The sequence below is a fragment of the Euprymna scolopes genome, chromosome 41 (assembly GCF_053919585.1).
Source record: "Euprymna scolopes isolate OS-2025 chromosome 41, ASM5391958v1, whole genome shotgun sequence".
Taxonomy (NCBI): domain Eukaryota; kingdom Metazoa; phylum Mollusca; class Cephalopoda; order Sepiida; family Sepiolidae; genus Euprymna; species Euprymna scolopes.
This window is the reverse complement of record NC_136522.1, coordinates 61,619,546-61,641,833: the sequence shown is the minus strand read 5'-3', so window position 1 is coordinate 61,641,833 and position 22,288 is coordinate 61,619,546. Positions and strand designations below refer to the sequence as shown.

The following is a 22,288-nucleotide window of genomic DNA, read 5'->3' as shown; positions in this document are numbered from 1 at the left end:
ATGACAATAGATATTATTACAATGTCTGGCATTCTTTTATAGTTTGGGTGACTAGAAAGTTTGATAAACGCTCCAAATGGGACACCACAACTTAGAACATTCCAGAAGCTCTCACTCTTCCAAAAAATATAACCTCTCAAAACCTTATATTCTGCAAAAACAAAAACAATCCGGCTTTTCCCACCTTTCCATCCTCCTATTTTCACCTTCTCTTTTTATTTCCTCCACTTATTGGTTCTCCAACTTAAAATGTACCGATCAATGAGAATGTAACCTTTTCCCCCTCCCATTGCAAAACCCAATCATTTTCTACAAGGCAGAGAACAAAAATGGCAAAATCCACTATAAAACAACCAAACCAAAAGATACAAACTAACGATTGAAAATACAAAAAGCTTGAAGAATAAAACCTATAAAATAACTGGATACAACATCGAATAATATTCCCAAAACAACCGGATTCGGCATTAAATAACCCACAAAGAGTTGATATGCCGTAAAACAAAACAACCAACCAACCAACCAGAAGCTCTCAAAATAGGAACATAAAGAGAAACGTCTTTTAATTTAAATTTTTTATGGAGATAATTGGTTCTAACACGAGATGTTGCTATGGTCACAAGATTTGCTTCTCTTACATCTCATAATTCAAAAACAAATTATGCAGATGTGCGGTCGTTTCTGAGCTATATCATTTTCGCAACCACTACAATTTTCCCTATATTGTTAAATTCAAAAATTCATGCCTCACCTTTTTTATTAAGCGCTTTGCTTTTATGCAGCCCAGGATCATCTAATTTGCAAACAAACGGGGAGAATTCACATTACTTTTGCGTAACCATCTAATATATAAACCATGACAAAATTGGTACCGTAAGAAAGATCAATCTCTCTGACAACAAATATCGAAAATGGCCCGTTTTTTTGAAAGGAGGGATCAGTTATTAGCATCGACATTTGTGCAAAGTCATGCATCAATCTCGACGTACATATAAAAGACGTTATTTCGAAGGTTGTGACCTCACAAGAGCACTCTGGGCTAGACAGCTAATGCGTTCGCTTTTTCCACCTCCTTTTCCTCTTTCGCGTTACAGGTTTGAGCCTGGCTACTGCAGCTATTTTTTTTTTTTTTCTTGCACACATAGGCACTCACTATTATTTTTTTTTAGGCTGGGAGGTGGTTGCTCAATAGTTTTACTATGCCATCTCTCCACACTCAGGCAACAGTGGGTACCCATGCTAGTCTAACATATAAAAGAAAATATGTGTGTTTGTATGTCTGCTAAAAACTTTTGACAGATGCATCGGACTATGACAAAATTGGTATTGTTAGAAAGACCAGTCTTTCGGATGGAAAATATGTAAAAAAATGACCAAAAAGATTAATTCTGTGCTGGTCAACTGGGCCGTTTTTTTTTTTTTTTTTTTTTTTTTTTGCAAGGAGGGGTCAATTTTTAGCGTCTGCAATTTTGCAAAGTCATACACCTATCGATGTCAATGTACGTTTAAAAGATGTTATTTTGACCCGCTGTGGCATCAGAAGTCGTCGTGGGCTAGGTAATGTGTTAGCTTTTTTCACCTCCTTTTATTCTTTTGCGTTACAAGTTCAAGCCTGGATACTGTGGCTTTTTTTTTTTTTTTTTTTTTTTTTTTTTCGGTCACATGGGCACTCGCTGTTATTTTGATTGGAGAAGAGTTGTTTTTTTTTTTTTTTTTTTTTTTTTTTTTTTTTTAGGGCAGGGGTTTGGTTTCTCGGTAGCCATAGTATACCACCTCTCTCCACCCGGGTAACGCAGGGTACCCATGCTAGTTGAGCATAAAAATCAGCTGTGCAACACCATTTTCGTTTTCATATCGTTAAGTAACAGGACTAGTACCCCCTCAATGTAAATACCCATGACAAACCAGACAAGCAGCAAAATCCCACCCCCATACGGTAGAGACACCTAGATGCCGTAAAGCTTTATACTCAAATAGCTTCCTCCCTCAAACTGCTAGACTTTGGAATTCCCTCTTCCCCTATTTCCCTGATTGTACTGACATTCAGAAATTCAAATGTAATGTTAACAGACATCTCACTGTCCAACTCTCTGCATAGTATCTCTGTAAATCTGTCCCATATAGTTGCTCCTTATGACTTGTGGCACTGTGCCTTGTTTGGAGTGAATGAACAGTTAAAAATCAAAAATTGCATAGACACGTGGATATTCTTGAGGTAAATCATTTTCCCTCCTGATCACAAAAAGGGCAGATTCCAAAAGAATTTGAGAATATCTATTTTTTTTTTCTTTTCTCTAAAATCGTTTGATATAAACTATTTTTTTTTCTTCTTTCAATTGTTAGAATGACGTAAATCCAAATGCTTCCGCCAAGGTGACTCGAACCAGCCCAGTCTCAGCTTCTGAAAATGTAAACGTGTCAGGTCTCCAGCAACAGGTAAGTTTAAAGTCGATGGAGAAACATGAATATTTATTGCGTCTAGCAACACTATCTTTACATCATCAACGCTCTGATCCCCATCTGGCATCAATTGAAATGGATGGCTTGTCTTGGGGAGGCTCCATGTTTTGACAAGCTTCTGAGATTGACCTTTACTCCTGATCTGAAATGGAACGCGTACATCAAATCTGTTGCCAAGGTCGCTGGAAAAATGGTGGGATCCTTCTACCGCTCCAGTAGATATCTCACTACTGATGCAATTCTCTATCTATATAAAAGCCAAGTATGTCCAAGGATGGAGTACTGCTGCCATATTTGGGCAGCAGCTGCTAAAAACAGCCTATCCTAGCTTGACAGAGTACAAAATAGATTTCGTAGCCTAGTGGGAGATGCCCTTTTCTCTTCCCTGCAACCTCTCTCCCACAGAAGGGACATTGCAAACCTGTCGTTTTATCATTATTTCCATGGAAAGGGCTTGTCTGAGTTCTAATCTCTGGTCCTCCCTTGCCAAGCTTTCACAAAAAACACCCGTCTAGCTGAAATCACTGTCAGTAATTTTCCCCATTCTTTATCTGTGCCAAAATCAAAACGTAAATTCCATGAACAAAACTTCTTCTTAGAAATACACGCCTGTGGAACTCTCTTCCGTTTGCCTGTTTCCTACCTGACTACAATTTGGATGTGTTCAAGTCCAACATAAACAAGTTCCTGATAAACCGTCCCCTTAAGTAAGACACTTTATCAGATCTTGATTACTACGATATTGTCCCATTGATTACTGTACACACAATAACCCTTATCCCCAAGTGGCTTCTGGGCCTTGATGAGTTATGAAATGACACATTTTTTTGTCCTCACTCCTGACTCAATCCTCTACCTGTATAGGAACCAAATATGTCCTAAAATGAGGTATTGTTGCCACATCTGGGGAGGACCCACTCGAAGCAACCTATCCTGCCTTGACAGAGGTCACAACTGGTTTCAGAATCTGATAGGTGATGCCATTTTTCTCTTCTCTGTAAATGAAATGTTGCGAGCCTGTCTCTGCTCTATCATTATTTTTATGACATCATCAGAGCTTCAATCTGTGATAAACCCCCCCACCCCACCCCCATCCTCTATCTGTGCCTAAATCTAAACTGAAGCTTCTTTCCTAGAACTGCCCGCCTGTGGAACTCTATTCCGCTAACCTGCTTTCTGGCTGACTACAACATGGTCATCTTCAAGTCCAATGTAAACAAATTCTTGTCGAGCCAGCCCTTTAAATAGTCAGTTTTTATCCAATTTCCTTCACCGTACATGGATTAACCATTATCCTCAAGTGGCCTTCAGGTCTCGATAGGTAGTGACTCTGCCTGTAAAGAAAAAATAATTAATATTATCTCTTCTAGAATTCGTAGTTAAATAATAAAAACTTTACTCATCAGATCAATTTATATATATATATATATATATATATATATATATATATATTAGTGTTGGGATGATTAATCAGAATGGGGAATTGGAAAAATCAGAATCAGAAAAATTTGTGCCTATTTTCCGATACCAAAAACGATTCCTTTAATTGTCTATTTTTATTTGATTTTGTTTAAAATAAAGCTTCCACTGCTATTAACAATGCTAAAATAATAAATATTTATTAATTTTGAATTATCAAGAAAACAAAATTCTATAGTTCATCCCTCACAATTATATTTTTACATTTAAGAAAATATCTGCACATTTGACATGTTTTTTTACAGTAATTAGGGGGGAAAAAAACAAAGAAAAAATAACTTTATAGTTAAATATTTAGAGGATTATAAAGAATCGGAATCGTGAATTTAGTATCGAATCTGTAATTGTATCGGAATTGGAAAAAATATTGGCAGTTTCTCATCACTGATATATATATATATATAAGGTGTTTCAATAAAAATGTATACACTCTTTAAATCATCTCAACTTGCCTTCTCTTCCTCATCTACTTTCAATTCCATTAACTTCTTGGCCATTTGTACGGCCTGGAATTCATTATAGTGCAACATCCGCTTCTTCTCAAACATTTTTCGCTTGGCTGGAAAAAGAGGAAAAGAGAAAAAAATGTTGATGGCGGTAGAAATGGTGGTTCTCGGTACTAGTGCATATAACGAACCAGATTTCTGAAAACGTTCACTTGAGTTTACTCGGCACCCAAGGTAAACTGCCTGAATATGTCAGGTGCCACCGAGCAAATCTTAAAAACACTAAAAAACAGAAAATAACATTTATCAGATACGAATTACAATAACAAAAAAAGAAAAATGGAAAAGCAATAAAATATAATAACAACCTACCATTATATATATATAAAGCTACAAATACTTGGCCTTTTGGCCAAGATCAAAGTGTAGCATCTGTTCCGGGAGATGCTGCAAGCTATGACTAGCTATGACTAGCAAAGACCAGATGTGGGGGCAACCCCACATGCCTGACCTTTAACCAGCTCCCATTTCCCACCTCTCGGGAGCTGGTCCCCTTTTTCCCTTCCCCCTCCCTTCACTCCTCACATTAAAAATTGGCCTTGTGCCTAATTTGCTCGGTGGGGGAGCAAATAAATACCATCTGTTCCGGCAGATACTGCAAGCTATGACTAGCTATGACTAGCAAAGACCAGATGTGGGGGCAACCCCACATGCCTGACCTTTAACCAGCTCCCATTTCCCACCTCTCGGGAGCTGGTCCCCTTTTTCCCTTCCTCCTCCCTTCACTCCTCACATTAAAAATCAGCCTTGTGCCTAATTTCCTCGGTGGGGGAGCAAATAAATACCATCTGTTCCGATAGATACTGCAAGCAAAGACCATATGTGGGGGTAACCCCACACATAAGACCTTGGTCAATGTAAGAGCAACCCTTCATACCAGTTGTCACTATCCAGCTCCCCTACTCCCCGGGGAGTTGGTCCCCATTTCCCCTTCACTCCTCACATTAAAAATCGGCCTTGTGCCTAATTTCCTCGGTGGGGGAGCAAATAAATACCTGGCCTTTTGGCCAAGATCAAAGTGTAATATCTGTTCTTCAGATGCTGCACTTCCATTTCTTGTTCTCTTTCTGTGGAGGATCAGTCCTTCACGACCGAGACAATTTTTTATTTTTGTACCTTTTCTCCACGTTAAAAAACGACCCTGGTGTCTAACTCTGTCCCGTGGGGAGGCATAGTAAATAGGTACAATAACAAAAATATTTTATGTGATAAAATTAAGTAGTCATATATATATATATATATATATATATATATATATATATATGCGCAGGTTTCATTAAATAGCACAGATAACTCTGCTTGTTTTTCTTGTAATCCTCCTTTTCTCTCTGTCGGACCATTTTCTGAATGTTTTTTCCGAGTGAAAAAAGAAATTTCCCATAATCGCGAACGTTTTCGACCTCCATTGGTCATCCTCAGGCGAGTCTTTGAGGCATTGTTAATCCACATTAAAAAACCAACGATTAACCAGACTCAAAACGACACGGAGGGCACGCTCAAGTGCTTCTGAGTATTTTAATGATTTTAAGCGATTTTAATCGCCTTTTAATCATCTTTTAATCGTTTTTTCATTTAATCTCGTTAATTTCATTTTTCAATTTCATTTTTTATTTTTTACTACTCGCCTGAGGATGACCAATGGAGGTCGAAAACATTTGCGATTATGGGAAATTTCTTTTTTCACTCGGAAAATCGTTCGGAAAATGGTCCGACAAAGAGAAAAGGGGATTACAAGAAAAACAAGCAAGAGTTATCTGTGCTATTTAATGAAACCTGCATAAAAAAAAATGCTGCCTAAATATACTAATATATATATATATATATATATATATATATATATATATATATATATATATACACACACTAGCAGGCCACCCGGCATTGCTTGGTCATAAGATACGTTTGAATATGATATTCTAATTCATGCAGATTACGTATTTATTATAGAGCCAATTCTCTATTGATTATTATATTGTACCTAATATATAGTAGTGAGATCAAAACTAAAAATATATATGACTTGGGTGCCATCAGCTAGAATTGAAACTGAAACGTACAACTCTCCACCTTCATTCTTTAGCTTCTGAGCCATGCCCATATATATGTAGGGTGCCCCAATAAAATGTATACACTCTTTAAATTATCTCAACTTGCTACATGAATACGCTATACCACGTTCCCAAGAGACTTTCAGGAAAAATGAATGACACTTCCAGCAGAATGGAGCCCTTCCCCATTATCATCATGACGTAAGAGCATATCTTGATAGTGACCTGCGAAACGGATAGTTAGGACGAAGAGTACTGTCCACGCTTACTGAATTTGACCCCTCCCCTCTCCCCCGAATAGATTTTTCTCTTTTTGGGGGCGGGGGGTGAGTGGGTGTGGGTATGTTAAACACAGGGTTCACACCACCAAACGAGCTACAATGAATGAGTTGAAAGCAACCATTGAAAGAAGATGTGTCAACAAACCAATTGAACTGATTAGAAACGTTTTCGATTCAATCAGTGAGCATCGTCGGCTGTTCATGGACCACAATGGCCAATAATTTGAACACTTTCGATAATTAGCTGGTTTCTATATTTGTTCACAGTATTTTGATGTATGAAACTTTTCTTTCTTATGATAAATGTTGGTGTTATGGTCATTTAAAGAGTGTATACATTTTATTAGGACACCCTGTACGTGTGCGTGTGTGTATGAGGAAAATATGCTTATTCAATTATATTTCATCCTTTTTTTTTATACCAATCCTTTTATTTATGAAGCTTGATGTATGTTAACTATAGCTACAGAGCATAAATGACAAAAAAAACTGTATATCCCAAATTCCAAGATATTGTTCATCTTACCATTTCTTTCTTTCAGTATAGCTAACATTTCAGCCCGGCGTTGCCCAGGTGTTTGGTATGTTGAGCAAAAAGAAAGAAAAGCAGTCAATTTTTTTTTAACTTTGACCCTTATTATGACCCCTTAACATTTGTTTTGGGCTCAAATCAAGTTATTAAGTTAAATCCATGTCCAAGGAACTTCTATCTAAAATTTCAAGTGTTTAGACCCAAAATTTGCGCAGGAGTTTGGTAGAGTTCTCAAAGGTCAAATCGTTGAACTTTGACCCCTTAACAGCCAAATTTCTGGCCGAAAACCGATTACAAAGATTTTCACAAATTTCGAGTCTGTAGACTGAAAATTGACAGAGTTATTACGTAGGGAAATGTACACAGACAGACACACACACACACGTTCACTTTTATAGATATATAGATAAAATGTTCAATTCTTTACAGCACCTGTTTCGTAGTGCAGAAACAGTCATATAATTATGTATGTCTAGCCGTACTGATGAGTTGTGATACAACGAAACAGTACTGTATGTGGATGACAACTATATATATATATATATATATATATATATATATATATATATATATATTCTCTTTTCATCCTTATATAGTTAAATTCTATTTTAAAATTGAAGACTTTTGCGAAATCGGCTTATGCAAATGCTAAGTCTATTTCTACTTAACAATTTTAGTTAATGCGTTTTTTTTCCTCATCCTTATATAAATGAATTCTCTTTTGTCATTATAAACTTTTCAAAGTCGGATTATGTAGGTGCTTAGTCTGCGATAGGTTAAAAGTATTTTTTTTTTTTTTTACGGGAATTTAAACTGCATTCTTTATTTTTATTTTTTTTTATTCAAAGCTTTTTTATATATATATATATATATATATATATTTATATATATATATATATATAGACACATATATTAGTGATGGGATGCTGTCAATATTTTTCCTGATTCCGATACAATTTTTGATTCCAATTTTTTATAAATCTCTAAATATTTAACTATAAAATTATTTTTTCCTCGATTACTGTAAAAACGCATGTTAAATGGGCATATATTTTCTCAAACGTAGAAACACGTGTGGGGAGTGATCTCCGTATTTAAAAATTCGATCTGTTGACTCTATCTTAACAAACACTTTTTCTTTTAATTTAATTTTTTTTTTTTTTTCACAAAGGTCAATCTCTTCAAGGTCGACTTTGAGAAGGAGAAAAAGGAACGCATATTCGCAGAGAAACGTGCAAAAGAATTTGAGGAGAAACTACGTTACCTTTCGAAAGAGTTGGAAAGAAAAGAAAAACAAGTAAGACTTTTTATTTTTTACTATTCCCTGCAGAAAAAAAACCCCAAAAGAAATCAGGGGAAACCAATAAGAACAGAATCAAACTGGTCAAAAAAATGTTATAAAATGGTCTCTGACATTTGACCTATTTTTGTCCGTTGATGTTGAAGCAAAATTCAGTTATGGAATAGGTAGAACAGAATAAATTATCTATTTATCGATCTAGCTATCTGTCCATCTCGATCTATCTATCTAACCAGAGAGCTAGACAAGAGATGAATATTGTGATGTTTATAAAACCTGTCAAAATATAACAAAGCTAGAGCATAGACAAGTTTACCAGAAGTTGCGTGTGAGTCACGTGATCAGGTTAGCTGGAGATCATAGAAGAGTTGGAACTTGGGATTGAAGCAGAGCGGTTGGGGTTTACAGTTGTCTCTCATCTCCTCTTGGGAGGGAGTGATATGTCTCTCAATGTAGACTGTTAAGACCACAAGCAAAGAAACTCACTTTCCACTTTCATCTGTGCGACATCCTGGAACGTGAAATAAATACTAATATGAAAAACAGTCATCGTCTTGGAGTCAATGTGTTTCGTTCAAAAGGCTCCAGCTTCCCCTCCAAGAACAAGATGAAGTCAGGATGGACCAGGTTCAGATAGCAGAGAAGATAAAGGTATGTCGAAGATACACATAGGACACCCACACGCAATATGAACATTAGACGATCACGAAACATAAAACGGGTTCAGAAAGTGAAGAACCACTAATATCATTAAGTAACACATTTAGGACACGTCACAAACAAACACGAAACATATACACCTGTTTACATGGGTGCCGTTCATGTTAGATAACTTAACATGACTCATTTTAGCGCCATTTTTGGTACATCGCTACATAAATTTTTTTAAAATATGGCGTTTTAAGCAAAAACAACAGAACTCGCTTGTCATGTCAAAAATAGTAATATATCCCAAAATTACGAAATTCATTGAGTGGAACAACTGTGGCTATAACGTGTGTGGCCCTGACAGACCGCCGACCCCCAACGTCATGTGCCGTGGATTTTTCATCAACTATTCTTCTAATTTTTTTTTTTTTTTTTTTTACACGGTGGTCACCACTTATCAAGGCCACTCAGGGATAAGGGTTATTGCAAGTACAGTACGTTAGTGTGGAGATTTAATGAAGTGTTTACTTAAGGGGGCGGTTCATTAGGAGTTTGTTTACGTTGGACTTGAAGACATCCAGGTTGTAGTTAGGTGGGAAGCAGGCAGACGGAACAGAGTTCCACAGCTGTGCAGTTGCCGGATCGTCAGCTTTCTCACTGATGACTCTCGATGGGAACAAACGTGGGCCCACAAGTATAAAAACAAAATAAAACAAACACAGAAAAAACACAGACGCTGATTCTTAACATTAACGGTTGGATGTGTGTAAAACCACTCTCTACATACTGAGGTTCACATTTATCTTTACTGTCGAGGCCGTCTTCATCAGTTATTTGATTAATTCATATCTGGTTGTTCAAGGGTTCTCGGTCTGGTTCAAACCATAATCTGCCTTCTGTAGCGTTCACACTCCCATCCACTGCCAATGGCAGTTCGGTGTCAACTAGTGTTGGGATGATTAATCAGAATCGGAATTGGAAATCGTAAAAATCGGAACATTTGGAGGTAGCGATATCGGAATCGGAAATATTGGTGCTTATTTTCCTATACCAAATCGATTCTTTTAATTGTCTTTTTTTTTATCTGATTTTGTTTCAATAAAATCTTCCATTGCAGGTAATATTGATAAATTAGTAAATATTCATTGATTATAAAATAAAAGTAAAGCTAATATCGATAGATCATCCTCCACAAGTGTATTTTGACGTTTAGGAAAATATCTGCATATTTAACATATGTTTTACGAAAATCGAGAAAAATAACAATCTTTATAGTTAAATAATTAGAGATTCATAAAGAATCGGAATCGGTAATTGTATCGGAATTGAGAATTTAGCATAGAATCGGTAATTGTATCAAAATCAGGAAAAATATTGGAATCGTCCCATCACTAGTGTCAATTCACTACTTACTACCCAGTGTTACGATATCAAGTCCCCACCCAGACTTACTGGAAGTTGTCTTTCCCTCTCTAAGCATCTCATTGATTCCCCACCCCCTGTCAAGTGTCATTGGTCTCCTTTATCTGTTCTGTAGGTTTCTATTGTCATTGTCAAATCTAAAAGGTTCAATCTAAAACTACCTATAGATTCATCGTTTGCTATTTCCTATTTCATTGTACATTGTAAGACACTTCCTATCTGTCTATTGTCCCTGCCTCTCAGCACTTAATGACTCAGATCTTCATAGTATCAAACAACTACTATTGTGTTCTTAGTAAAATAAAAAAAAGTCCATTGCTATGGTCTTAAAAAAGTCAGCCATTAAAGTGTTGAAAAGGGAGATAAGTATTCCTGTCAGGACTCTGTGGACAAATTTATCTTCAGTTGACCTTTGACAACTGAATATTTTCGTTTACTAGCCAAATAGAAAAGTTACTAGCCAAACCCATATGATTTTAGGAATATGACATTTTCATTCTGTGACGATTATGTACCTAATAAAGTTTTTTCTGCATTTTTTTTTAATAAGTGTAATTCTAAATATACAACAAATTTTATGTTGATACTTGAAGCTATAAACATTCATATTTCTTCAAATGTTTTTTTTAAAACAGCCTTGGTTAATAAAAAAAAAAAAAAAAAGAGTATATTGTTCTATTTAACTTTTATTTAAATAATTTAAAATTGTTCGTTTTATTAAAAAAAAAGTTGAAAAGATATTTTTCACTCAGTAGTGAGCTTTGGAAGATTGTCAGTGAAAGAAACACAATCGCCAAAAGATAAGTGTTTCATTATTTCTAGTCGCCACTTTGAAAAATCACTTGCAAATGCGACTGTTTCATTTGCAATGTAGAGCCCTGTCTGTATTCGCAATGCTCAAGGTGTTTACATCTAGAGAAAATGTAATTTCCCACAATTTTCTGTAAAAAATATTTTTAACTATAAATAATTTTCTACTTGATGAACTTTCGTAATTTTTGGATATATTACTATTTTCGACATGCCAAGTAAGTACTGTTGTTACGTAAAACCACATCTTTAAAAAAATCGATCTGTCTACCTTCTCAGCAAGCACTGAATTTTGCTTCAACATCAAAGGACAAAAATAGGTCAAATGTCAGAGGTAATTTTGTAACATTTTTTGACCAGTTAGATTCTGTTGTTGTTGTTTTTGCTTAAAGTGGCATATTTTAAAAAATCGATTTTTCAACTTTTTCTTGACAAGCACCCGAAATTCTTTTTTTAGAATGAAAAATCTAACACATGTTAATTATTCGGTTGTACCCATGCAAATTTGTACTACCATTTTTAGTTAAAAGAACCATTCTCCAAATGTCTACGGGGTTGTTGTAGGAATCTCTGACTCGGCTGTCACCGATCACTCTTTTGGCGATTGTGTTTCTTTCACTGACAATCTTCTAAAGCTTACTACTGAGTGAAAAATATTTGGTATTCCTTGCGAAATTGTGAGATTGGAACTTGAGAATTTGGCAGGTACTCGAAAATTAAACTTTATCGTTGATCATGCACTCCACCCAAAAAGTATTTGTCTATCCAGAAGTGAAACCCGACTTTCTTCAGTTTATGGATAGGTGTAACTGCCACCTTCTCTTTAAAGATAATAAAGTTCCAGAAGTAGTTTCTCTCTATCTTTCTCTCTCTCTCTGTTGATCTCTCCCCCATTTTATCTACTTCTTCCAACTATATTCTCTCCCTCTCTCTCTCTCTCTCTGGTTCTCTATCCTTCTCTCTGTAGATGTCCTTGTTCCCCCCTCTCTCTTTCTCTCTATTTTTCCATGCTTCCTCTCTCTCTAATTCTAGCCTTCCCTCTATATATTCATTTCTTCCCTCTCTTTTGCTTTGTTTCTCCATCTTTACCTCACCTGATTTCTCTTTCTCCCTCCTTCTCTCCTCTATATATTTCCTCTTTCCCCATCCTTCATTCTGTATAGGCTGCTCTTTAACTCTCTTTCTCTCTATTTCTTTATCTTTCTCTCTGTATATGCCTCTGTCTCCTTTTCTCTCTTTCTTCCCCTACTTCCCGGTCCTGGATATGACCTTAAACCATATCCAGTGGTGAGGCCCCAGCTTGCAGGCTTTGGGGAGTGTGGAGCCATCCTTTAATTGCCATTGCTCCCAGGTCCACTCTGACCCGGAGTCGTAGTACCTGTTAGGGTCCCAATAGTCTAAATAGAAACCGACTTGAAAACAACAAATATATTCTATTAAAAAAAATTTCTTCAAAATCTTTGGATTCGGCATTAAATAACCTGAAAAGGGTTGATATGCCATAAAACAAAAAACAACCAACCCTTTCTCTCTCTTCCCACTCTTTCTCTTCTCTCTCTTCTCCTTTTTTTTTTCCGTTCTGCCTACTATATTTTTTCCCCTCCTCCCTCTCTGTTTCTCTATCCTTCTTTTTGTATATGTCTCTCTGTCTCCCCCTCTCTCTCTCTCTCTCTCTCTCTCTCTCTCTCAAGACAGAGAAAAACGAAAAACAACAAAAACTTTTTTGTTTACTATCTACTGTAAAAATTCCATAGAAACATAGCTAGGTAGTTAGGATGTAAGTTTTCTGCTTTTTAGCAGAATTCTGTCTTTTTTTCCCCTTTAAATCTACAAAAACCGTATTTCTGTTCAAATAACTAAAACCGCTTATAAGTGTTATTTCTGTTTTTTTGTTTGAAATCTTCCTTTCTTTTTTAAATAAGAAAAAGTTGGTTCATGTCAAATTGCTAGGGCCTTAACTTCTTATTTTTTATTTACTAATTTGGACTTTGCTGATCAGGGCATATTACTTGAATGGATAACACATGTCTATTAAAACAGTTTATGAATAGGTGTAATTGCTACCTTCTCTTTAAATGTAGTAAGTGTTTCACAAGTTGTCTCTCCCTCACTCTCTTTATCTTTTTCTACATTCTTTCCATTTTCCTTCCACCCCCTCTCTCTCTCTCTCTCTCTCTCTCTCTCTTGACAGTTGGAGAAAAAAGAAAAACTATCTACTCCAAAAATTTCACAGAAACGTAGGTAGTTGGGATGTAAATTTTCTGCTTTTTAGCAGAATTGTGTTTATTTACTTACTTATTCATTTTCCCTTTAAATCCACAAAAACCGGATTTCCTTGTTAAAACCTCTTATGAATGTGAGTTTTCTGCAAGATCAACCCACAAAGCAGCAACTTTATGGCAACCTACCTGCCATATCTACTACCATCAGGGAGCGACGTCTGTGATTTGCCGGTCACTTCCAGAGAAGCAAGCAGGAGCTGGTGAGAAATATACTGTTGTGGACTCTACAGCACGAGCATAGGACAATCTAGATCCACGTACATCCAGCAAATTGCACATGATGTCAACTGTGATCCTGAAGATCCGAGGCAGCTGATGGAGGACAGAGAAATCTGGAGAAGGAGCCCAACTAGATAGTCTGTCGTAAGACTGGCTACAGTCTGGCACAACTGAAAAGTCATGTCTGCGTGCAATTAAATCCTATCGCATTGTGTTTGAATTTTTGTCGCAAGTTGTACATGTGTCAGCGAACTGCGATTGCATTTTCATTTTTTTTTTTTTTTTCATTTTCAAAAAAATGTAAAATTGACTGCAACAAAAATCTGTTCATTATGGAATCCAATTTTTATTTTCTTTCAGGCCGAATACGAACGGATAAGAATGAAACAAATATCAGGAAATCCAGCAAATGGTTTGTTATCATCTTTCTTCCTCTTTCTCTCTTTTTCTGTATGTTTTTGTATCTCTTTATCTCTTTATTTATCTCTTTCTCTCTTTTTTTCTCTTCTTGTATCTCTGTCTTTCTTTCTCTCTCTCTCTCTCTCTCTTTTTGTATCTCTTTCTCTCTCTCTCTGTTTTTGTATCTCTCTCTCTTTTTCTACCTCTTCCTGTATCTTTGTAGCTCTCTCTCTATCTCTCTCTCTCTCTATATATATATATATATATATATAGAGAGAGAGAGAGAGAAAGAGAGGGAGATCTGTTCTTTTTTTCATCCAAGAATTTAGGATGCTGAAACCAACACAACTTCAAAGAAATTGTAAGAAAAGAAAGATGCGACTATTGTTTTTTTTAATAAATCAATAAATAAATTAATTAATAATAACAATACCTTTTCCAATATTTTCATTCTTTATTATTAACTAGCGGGGGTACCCGGCGTTGCCCGGGTGTTTGAAGGTGTGTGTGGTGTTAAATAAAAAAGAACGGGTTTATTTAAGTAAAAACAAAATTGACAGGTGCGAGCCCGTAAGTCGTCGAGCGTTACGACGACGATGATGTAGGTTTGTTTGTTATGAGCGAAGTAAAAAAAGAAAACAATGTTTACACTTAAGCGGGAAAAAAACACAAAAAAAAACTAACATAAGGCAAACGAACGAAAACAGAAAAACGAACACGTGAAAAATGGCTTAAATAAGCCTGTTTCGATATTAAAATTTAAAAAATCGGTGGATACCCGGGTGTTTTTGGGTGTGTGGTCGGTGGTGGATAAGTGAAGTAAAAAAAAAAAAAAACAGGAAAACGAACGTTACGTGAAAAATGGCTTAAATAACACTGGTTCAATATTTAAATTTAAAAAATCAAAAAAAAAAAAAAAAAAGAAGACATCTCACACCACGATTCGAATCCAAAACGTTTAGATAAAGAAGCAACGCGCTAATCAACTGACCTAACACGACGTACACGAAATTTGTTCAGTTTTTCAACTATTTAAAGTAAATCAGGTCATGACGTCATCTGACGCATGCGTAGAACCAGTCGAGATGGCCGTTTTTGTTGACCCCCCCCCCCTGTCAAAAATTGTCGATTTCGGGGTGAAAAAAATGAACGTTTTTGGCCAATTTTTCGATATTTTTGGAGCGAAGGATGGAGCTTCGATATGATACCGAGTTTGTGAATTTTTGTTGTGTCTGTCGAAAGTTTTTAGCAGACACACGTACATACATACATACATACATACATACATTTTTGCTTTTATATATATAGACTAGTCTGGGTGCCTGGTGTTGCCCAGGTGTTTGCAGGTGTGTGTTGAGCAAAAAAAAAAAGTTATAGTAGGCAGGCGGGCTCGAACCTGTGACGCGAAGGCAGAAAAGAAAGTGGAGGTGTGTAAGGGTGTTGGTTGAGCAAAAAAAAGGAAAATTGCGAGCAAAAAAAAAACAAAAAAACTTAGGAGTAGTAAGCAGGCGCCAACCTGTAAGGCGCTAGAGGAAAAGGAGGTGTAAAGAAACACACGATCTTATCGATGCACCTACCGTGATTATGATTTTCAGTATTTGTCGTCTGAAGGGTCGAGCTTCAAAATGATACCGATCTTGTGAAAATCCATCGCCTCCGTTGAAAGTTTTAGGCAGACATACCAGCATGCATATATACATAGATTTAAACAGACAGGTGAGATTTATATAATAGACTAGCCTGGGTGCCTGGCGTTGCCCAGGTGTTTGGAGGTGTGTGTTGAGCAAAAAAAAAAAAAGTGGTAGTAGGCAGGCAGGCTCGAACCCGTTCCGTGAAGGAGGAAAAGAACGCGGGGAAAAAAAAAAGTGACGTTTTTGCTGTTGTGTCCATCGTCAAACCGGAAGTGACAAATGTTTAAATTAAGGCTAGTCAATCAGAAAGAGGGGGATGACTTTTGAAAATATCGGCGAAAAAGTGACCCCTCCCTGTAAACAAGTACCCAGTTGAGGGTGAAGGAATTAATGTTTTTAGCAAATTTTTCAATATTTGTCGTCTGAAGGGACGAGCTTCAAAACGATACCAATCTCGAGAAAATCCGTCACCTTTGTCGAAAGTTTTAGGCAAACATGCATACATACATACATACATTTAAACAGACAAGTGAGATTTATATAATAGATGTTTACAAGAATGTGTCATAGCTACCATTTTTACTTTTAAATGTTATTATTTATTTTTTAATAAAATAGTACTTAAAAAAAAAAATTAAGAAGTCACATCACATTTTTTTTTAAGTAAAAATTCTTTTTTATTTTGTAATGCTTTCATTTTTTTGTTTTATTCTTTTTTCTTAGCTGCAAAAATGCCCAAAATGCCCTCTTGCTGGGCATGCGTGTACTGCACTTTCCTAAACGATCCACAAGTCGAAGAATGCAAAATATGCAAAGCTCCAAAATTTGGTAAGGTCATTATAATCTATTTTATTTTGTCCGTTCTGTCCTTCCATAGTTTTAACAATGCATGCACGTGTGATACTATCGTGGTACACGCCCTATGATAATGCCACTGTCCCCGACAACACTGTGTACCATGGTTTTCTTTGCCTTCATTTTTTTCTTATCACGGCAGTGTTGTCATTTATTATGCATTGGAGATTGTCGATGGAATGCACACAGGTTCAGAAAAAAGCTTGAATCCCAGACCATCATCATCATCATCACCACCATCGCCACCGTCATCATCACCATCATCATCACCATCATCATCATCACCATGATCATCATCACCAGCTAATATGAATAAAAGGATCATCATTACGTTTTTCTTTCAAATCTATCGTTTGACGTCGATTCAAAAAGTTTTCCTTCTTTTCCACCATAACGATTCTGTTGTTTATTTATTTAAATGTCAGTTCTGGTTAGGATTACATTGGAAATATGTCACAAAGACGGGACATTTGAATCAACCAACACATTTTTAAAAACTTGCCATGCAAATTTTTTTGCTGTTGGATGGTCGAAAAAATTCTCTTCCGTCGCTTAAGACTTTAAAAATATACATTCCTAATTTCAGTATCAACTTACTCTTCATCTATATATATAAAAGTGAAAATGTTTGTGTGTGTGTGTGCATTTTTCTTGTATGTCCGCCAAAGGCTTTGGAAAGGGGTCTCGGAGCGGTCACTGTTTCTTAGAACTTTTTATATACTGCCTAGATTATAATATCTCCGATTTACGAAACAACGTCGTCTGTATTTTTTATTTCAGCGACTTTTATGTTATAAAATTTGTGATTTCATTTTCTCTACTAATACTATGGCATGATGTTTGACCTAGAAAACATTGACGTTCGTTTAACCATCTGTTTTTTTAAATGTTTAATTTCACCCAATCTCACTTTTCTGCCCGCTTAGCGTCGAGGTAATGTGTCAGACTGTTTTTTCCGTCTTAGCTTCAAGGCTTCGGGTTCAAGCCTACCTCCCTACAAAACCTTCTGTTTTTTTTTCTTTTACACCTACAAACACTCGGTCAACGTTGAGCACCCCTGCTAGTTCTTAATAAGTTAAATTCCATCTATCTCCTGAAAATTCTAGAAACAACTGCAGTAAAACAAAAAAAAACTTTCTTGGACCTAATATTTAATGTCGTTTTCCTATTTCCTTCGTTATAATATAATAATAATATTTAATGTCGTTTTCCTTTGTTATAATTCCCATTCCATTTTAAAAAATTTTTTTATTCTTAATTGTGATCCTAACCTCGATTAAACTATGTTCAGCAAGTTCCGAAACCGGCCAGTTAGACCTTTCTATTTCTTAATTCATCATATTTAAAGATAAATATAGTCTTTTAAAGCTATATAAAATGTTTGTACCACAAACACACACGTAACAAGCTTCTGGGCTTAACCTTTACTCCTGACTTGAAATGGAACACGTATATCAAATCCATTGCCAAGGTCGCTGGAAAAATGGTGGGATCCTATCGCTCCAGTAGATATCTCCCTCTTGATGCAATTCTCTACCTATATAAAAGCCAGGTACGTCCAACGATGGAGTACTGTTGCCACATCTGGCCAGGAGCTGGTAGATGTAGCTTATCCTGCCTTGACAAAATAGACTTCGTAGCCTCGTAGGAGATGCCCTTCTCTCTTCCCTACAACCTCTTTTCCATAAAAGAGATGTTGCGAGCCTGTTTCTGCTTTATCATTATTTTCATGGCAAGTGCTCAGCTAACTATGATCCCCACCTCGCCAAACTTTGACGAAAAACACTCATCTAACCAAAACCACTATCAATAATTTCCCACACTCTTTATCTGTGCCAAAACCTAAAAGTAGATTCCATGAACAAAGCTACTTTCTTAGAACTGCATGCCTGTGGAACTCTCTTCTGATTGCCTGCTTTCCAGCTGACTACAATCTGATTGTCTTCAAGTCCAATGTAAACAAGTTCTTGATGAACCGTACCCCTAAGTAATCCAATTTACAAAATTCCCACTACTTATGTTTACTACGCTATAATCACATTGACTAATGTATACCCATTAACCCTTATCCTCGAGTGGCCTCCGGGCCTTGATAAATGGTGATCCCTGTGTAAAAAAAAAAAAAAAAAAAAAAAAAAAAATGGTTTGTCTTCGTGTGTTTATTCCAACAAAGAAAGGTAAATGTTTTTATCCATCATCTGTAGATGAACTTTGTGCAACACCCCTATCCAAGTATTATGTGTCCGCACCACCATCATCAATAATGACTCTCCTTCTATATGTGTTAACAAAAGCTGTTGCATCATCTCTCGGTCTCCTATTAATAATAATATGAACAAATAGAATTATCGCCACCGTTGGCGGTATTTACGCCTTTATACAAACAACGTCGTCGCTGTGTAACAATGTCACATGAATGTCTCGTCTTTCACAATCATCATCAATGTATTTAGTCTTCTAATAGATATGACGTGTATGTCAGGGGACATATATATCATATATCAGAGGACAGCATAATCACGTTGACATACCGGTTCTCGCCAGATCACCAAAGTTAAGCAATGTTGAGTCTGGCTAGTACCAGATGGATGATCATTTGGGAATTCTAGGCACTGTATATGATTGCCGCTTATCTCGGCATTGTTTTCAGTCGTCTTGTACCTCAACTTGCTACTGGTATGCAACAATGTTTACTCAGGAGAGACATGGTTGGAGACTGTAACTCTTGCCCCACAAATTTCACGCGCAGGCACCCTTACAGTGGTTATCCATAGTCTGTCAAGACTGAAGGAAGCCACATATGTCCCCCCCCCCCACTCCCTCGACAACACAACAGTCATAACTTGGACCAGGTCGGGAGGGTTTTGGAAGATCAAGAAGTGCTGACATCAGCTAACAACTATGGCCTCGGTAAACATTTAAGATGTGGACTTTAGCATAAAGAGGGTGAATAAATAGTGTCACACACACACACAAACACACACACACACAAACACACATATACACACACATAGTCACATATATGTTGGATAATTAACACTGTTAAAAGTTAATTAGTTATTATCTATCTATCTGGTCCTGGATATGACCTAAAACTATATCCGATGGTGAGGCCCCACCTTGCGGGCTTTGGGGAGTGTGGAGCCACCCTTTAATTGCCATTGCTCCCAGGTCCACTCTGACCCGGAGTTGTAGTACCTGTTAGGGTCCCAACTATGGGTTAAATAGAATCTGACGTAAAAAAAAATATACTCCATTAAAAATCGTTCCTCAAAATAACTAGATTCGGCATTAAATAACCTGAAAAAGGTTGATATGCCGGAAAACAAAAACAACCAACCAACCATCTATCTATCTATCTATTCAATGATATTAAAATAGCTTATATTGGGAGTTATTTATTGTTTATAGAATAAAGTGTAGTAATGGGTTTTAGTTGAGGATGTTTACATAAATTAGCTAGGTTAAATATAAACAAAATAACCTTGGGCAGGCAGATGTAGAAAAGTCACACGTTAGGGATACGTGTGCTTTTTGAATGATGACATAACGGAACTGAGGTCAGGAAGTTTAGAGTCGAGAGTTGGAGTTTAGTCACGCAAGTGAATAGACGTACTTCAAGCTGGGAAGCGAGGCTGTGGAGAATAAGCATGTAGACAAAATGCAGACTCTTTGTGAAGACCATTTGAGACAACTGAAATAAATTTATATTTTAAAAATATAAAGTGTTGTTCTGTGGTTTCACAAAAGAAGAACAGGTCTCAATTGGTTATGATGTTGGTCGTTTCATGTTTGATCGCGGAGCTCAGCAGTTAAGATAGAACTCTTGAAGAAAGTTAGGATTGTGTTTAAGAGTTTGCATTTGGAGATGGATCCTTCTAAGAGATAAGTTGTCAATTTTGGGATTTTTATTTATTTTTATTGGATGCAAATGTTAATTTAAATTATTGATACATAGATATAGTGAAATCAATAATTTAAGGAAGGAAGGTATGAAGCATATATTACTATTATAAAAAATATGTTTATGTAAATATGAACTGTAATATATATCCGTGTGATAACTCTCTTATACAACATGACTCAGTTTATACGTCAATATCATATCCCTTGGCTAAACAATACAACCACTTGGCCTTCAGGACAAGATCAAAGTGTGAAATTGAACTTTATTTTTTCACACATGCACACACACACACACACACACACACACACACACACACAAAATTAATATTTAAAAAAAAAAAAAAAAAAAAAAAATGCATACACAAACACACAGACAACTGTTTATTAATTGTAAATATGGTTTTGATTCTTAAACGCTGGGGATTTATTAGTTAGTTTAAGATCCATAGAGTGAATGAGGTATTTTGGTAAATGTTGCCAGTCAAGATTAAGACTCCAAAGTCTACATTTATTACTTTTTAATCACTTTAGTCACAAAGACCCTGAACCCTTCCCCTCCCCAATTTCTTGTAGGGCCTTGTGCCTAATTTTGTTGTTCAAAAATCTTTTGTTTTTTACTTAATTGTATTTTCAAAATTTTTAAAAAGCAATAAAATATATAAACAAGATCAAAGTGTAGTATCTGTTCCAACAGGTACTGCAAGCAAAGACCAGATGTGGGGGCAACCCCACATGCCTGACCTTTTAACCAGCTCCCATTTCGCACCTCTCGGGAGCTGGTCCCCTTTTTCCCTTCCCCCTCCCTTCACTCCTCACATTAAAAATTGGCCTTGTGCCTAATTTGCTCGGTGGGGGAGCAAATAAATACCTGGCCTTCAGGACAAGATCAAAGTGTAGTATCTGTTCTTCAGATGCTGCACTTCAATTTCTTGTTCTCTGTCAGTGGAGGAGAAATCCTTCACGACTGAGACAATTTTTATTTTTGTTCCTTTTCTCCACATTAAAAAACGACCCTGGTGTCTAACTCTGTCCCGTGGGGAGGCATTGTAAATAGGAACAAGACATACAATTTTTATGTTTATAATCTGATCCCGTTATAAGAACAAAAATTTGCACCTCTCTATGTAACATATGACTGTTTTGGTGCCAATCCACCCCTATATACAACACACATACACACACATTTGCAACCTTGATTGAAGTGAGCGTCCCTAATGATGGCGGTCTGAACAGAGCTGAAAGAGAAAAACAGACCAAATATCAAGGTCTCATGTATGATATGAAAAGAAACTGGAATCTTGAGGAGATATCAATCATACCAGTTATTATAGGTGCCATAGGGCTTATGAAGAAGAACATGAAGTCCTACCTAACTAATATTCCTGTGCAAAAGAGATCCAGACAATTGCACTAAAGGGAACAGCAAGGATACTAAAAAGAGCTCTCGGTTGGTTTCAATAAAAAGCAGGGCAATGTTGGCAGCTGGTTTGGCTGCCCCATACCCAACGTT

At 36.5% G+C, this 22,288-nt stretch overlaps 1 protein-coding gene and 1 long non-coding RNA gene across 8 annotated transcripts in view; one reads left to right on the top strand and one right to left on the bottom strand.

Annotated features, from left to right (window-relative positions):
* The window catches only part of LOC145266536 (uncharacterized), a 182,557-nt gene that overhangs the window by 146,205 nt on the left and 14,064 nt on the right, over positions 1–22,288 (top strand). For all 7 annotated transcript variants that reach the window (XM_080122302.1, XM_080122303.1, XM_080122305.1 and 4 more), the window contains 4 exons: positions 2,344–2,436; positions 8,478–8,603; positions 14,348–14,399; positions 16,741–16,845. In XM_080122302.1, the coding sequence (XP_079978428.1) occupies positions 2,344–2,436; positions 8,478–8,603; positions 14,348–14,399; positions 16,741–16,845 (376 nt within the window). The remainder of the gene's footprint in view (positions 1–2,343; positions 2,437–8,477; positions 8,604–14,347; positions 14,400–16,740; positions 16,846–22,288) is intronic.
* Positions 3,660–22,288, bottom strand: part of LOC145266541 (uncharacterized) — a 131,076-nt gene continuing 112,447 nt past the window's right edge. Inside the window, exons 2-3 of the long non-coding RNA XR_013864740.1 lie at positions 4,388–4,498; positions 3,660–3,790 (exon numbers count right to left, since the gene is read on the bottom strand). This is a non-coding gene — a long non-coding RNA (uncharacterized LOC145266541). The remainder of the gene's footprint in view (positions 3,791–4,387; positions 4,499–22,288) is intronic.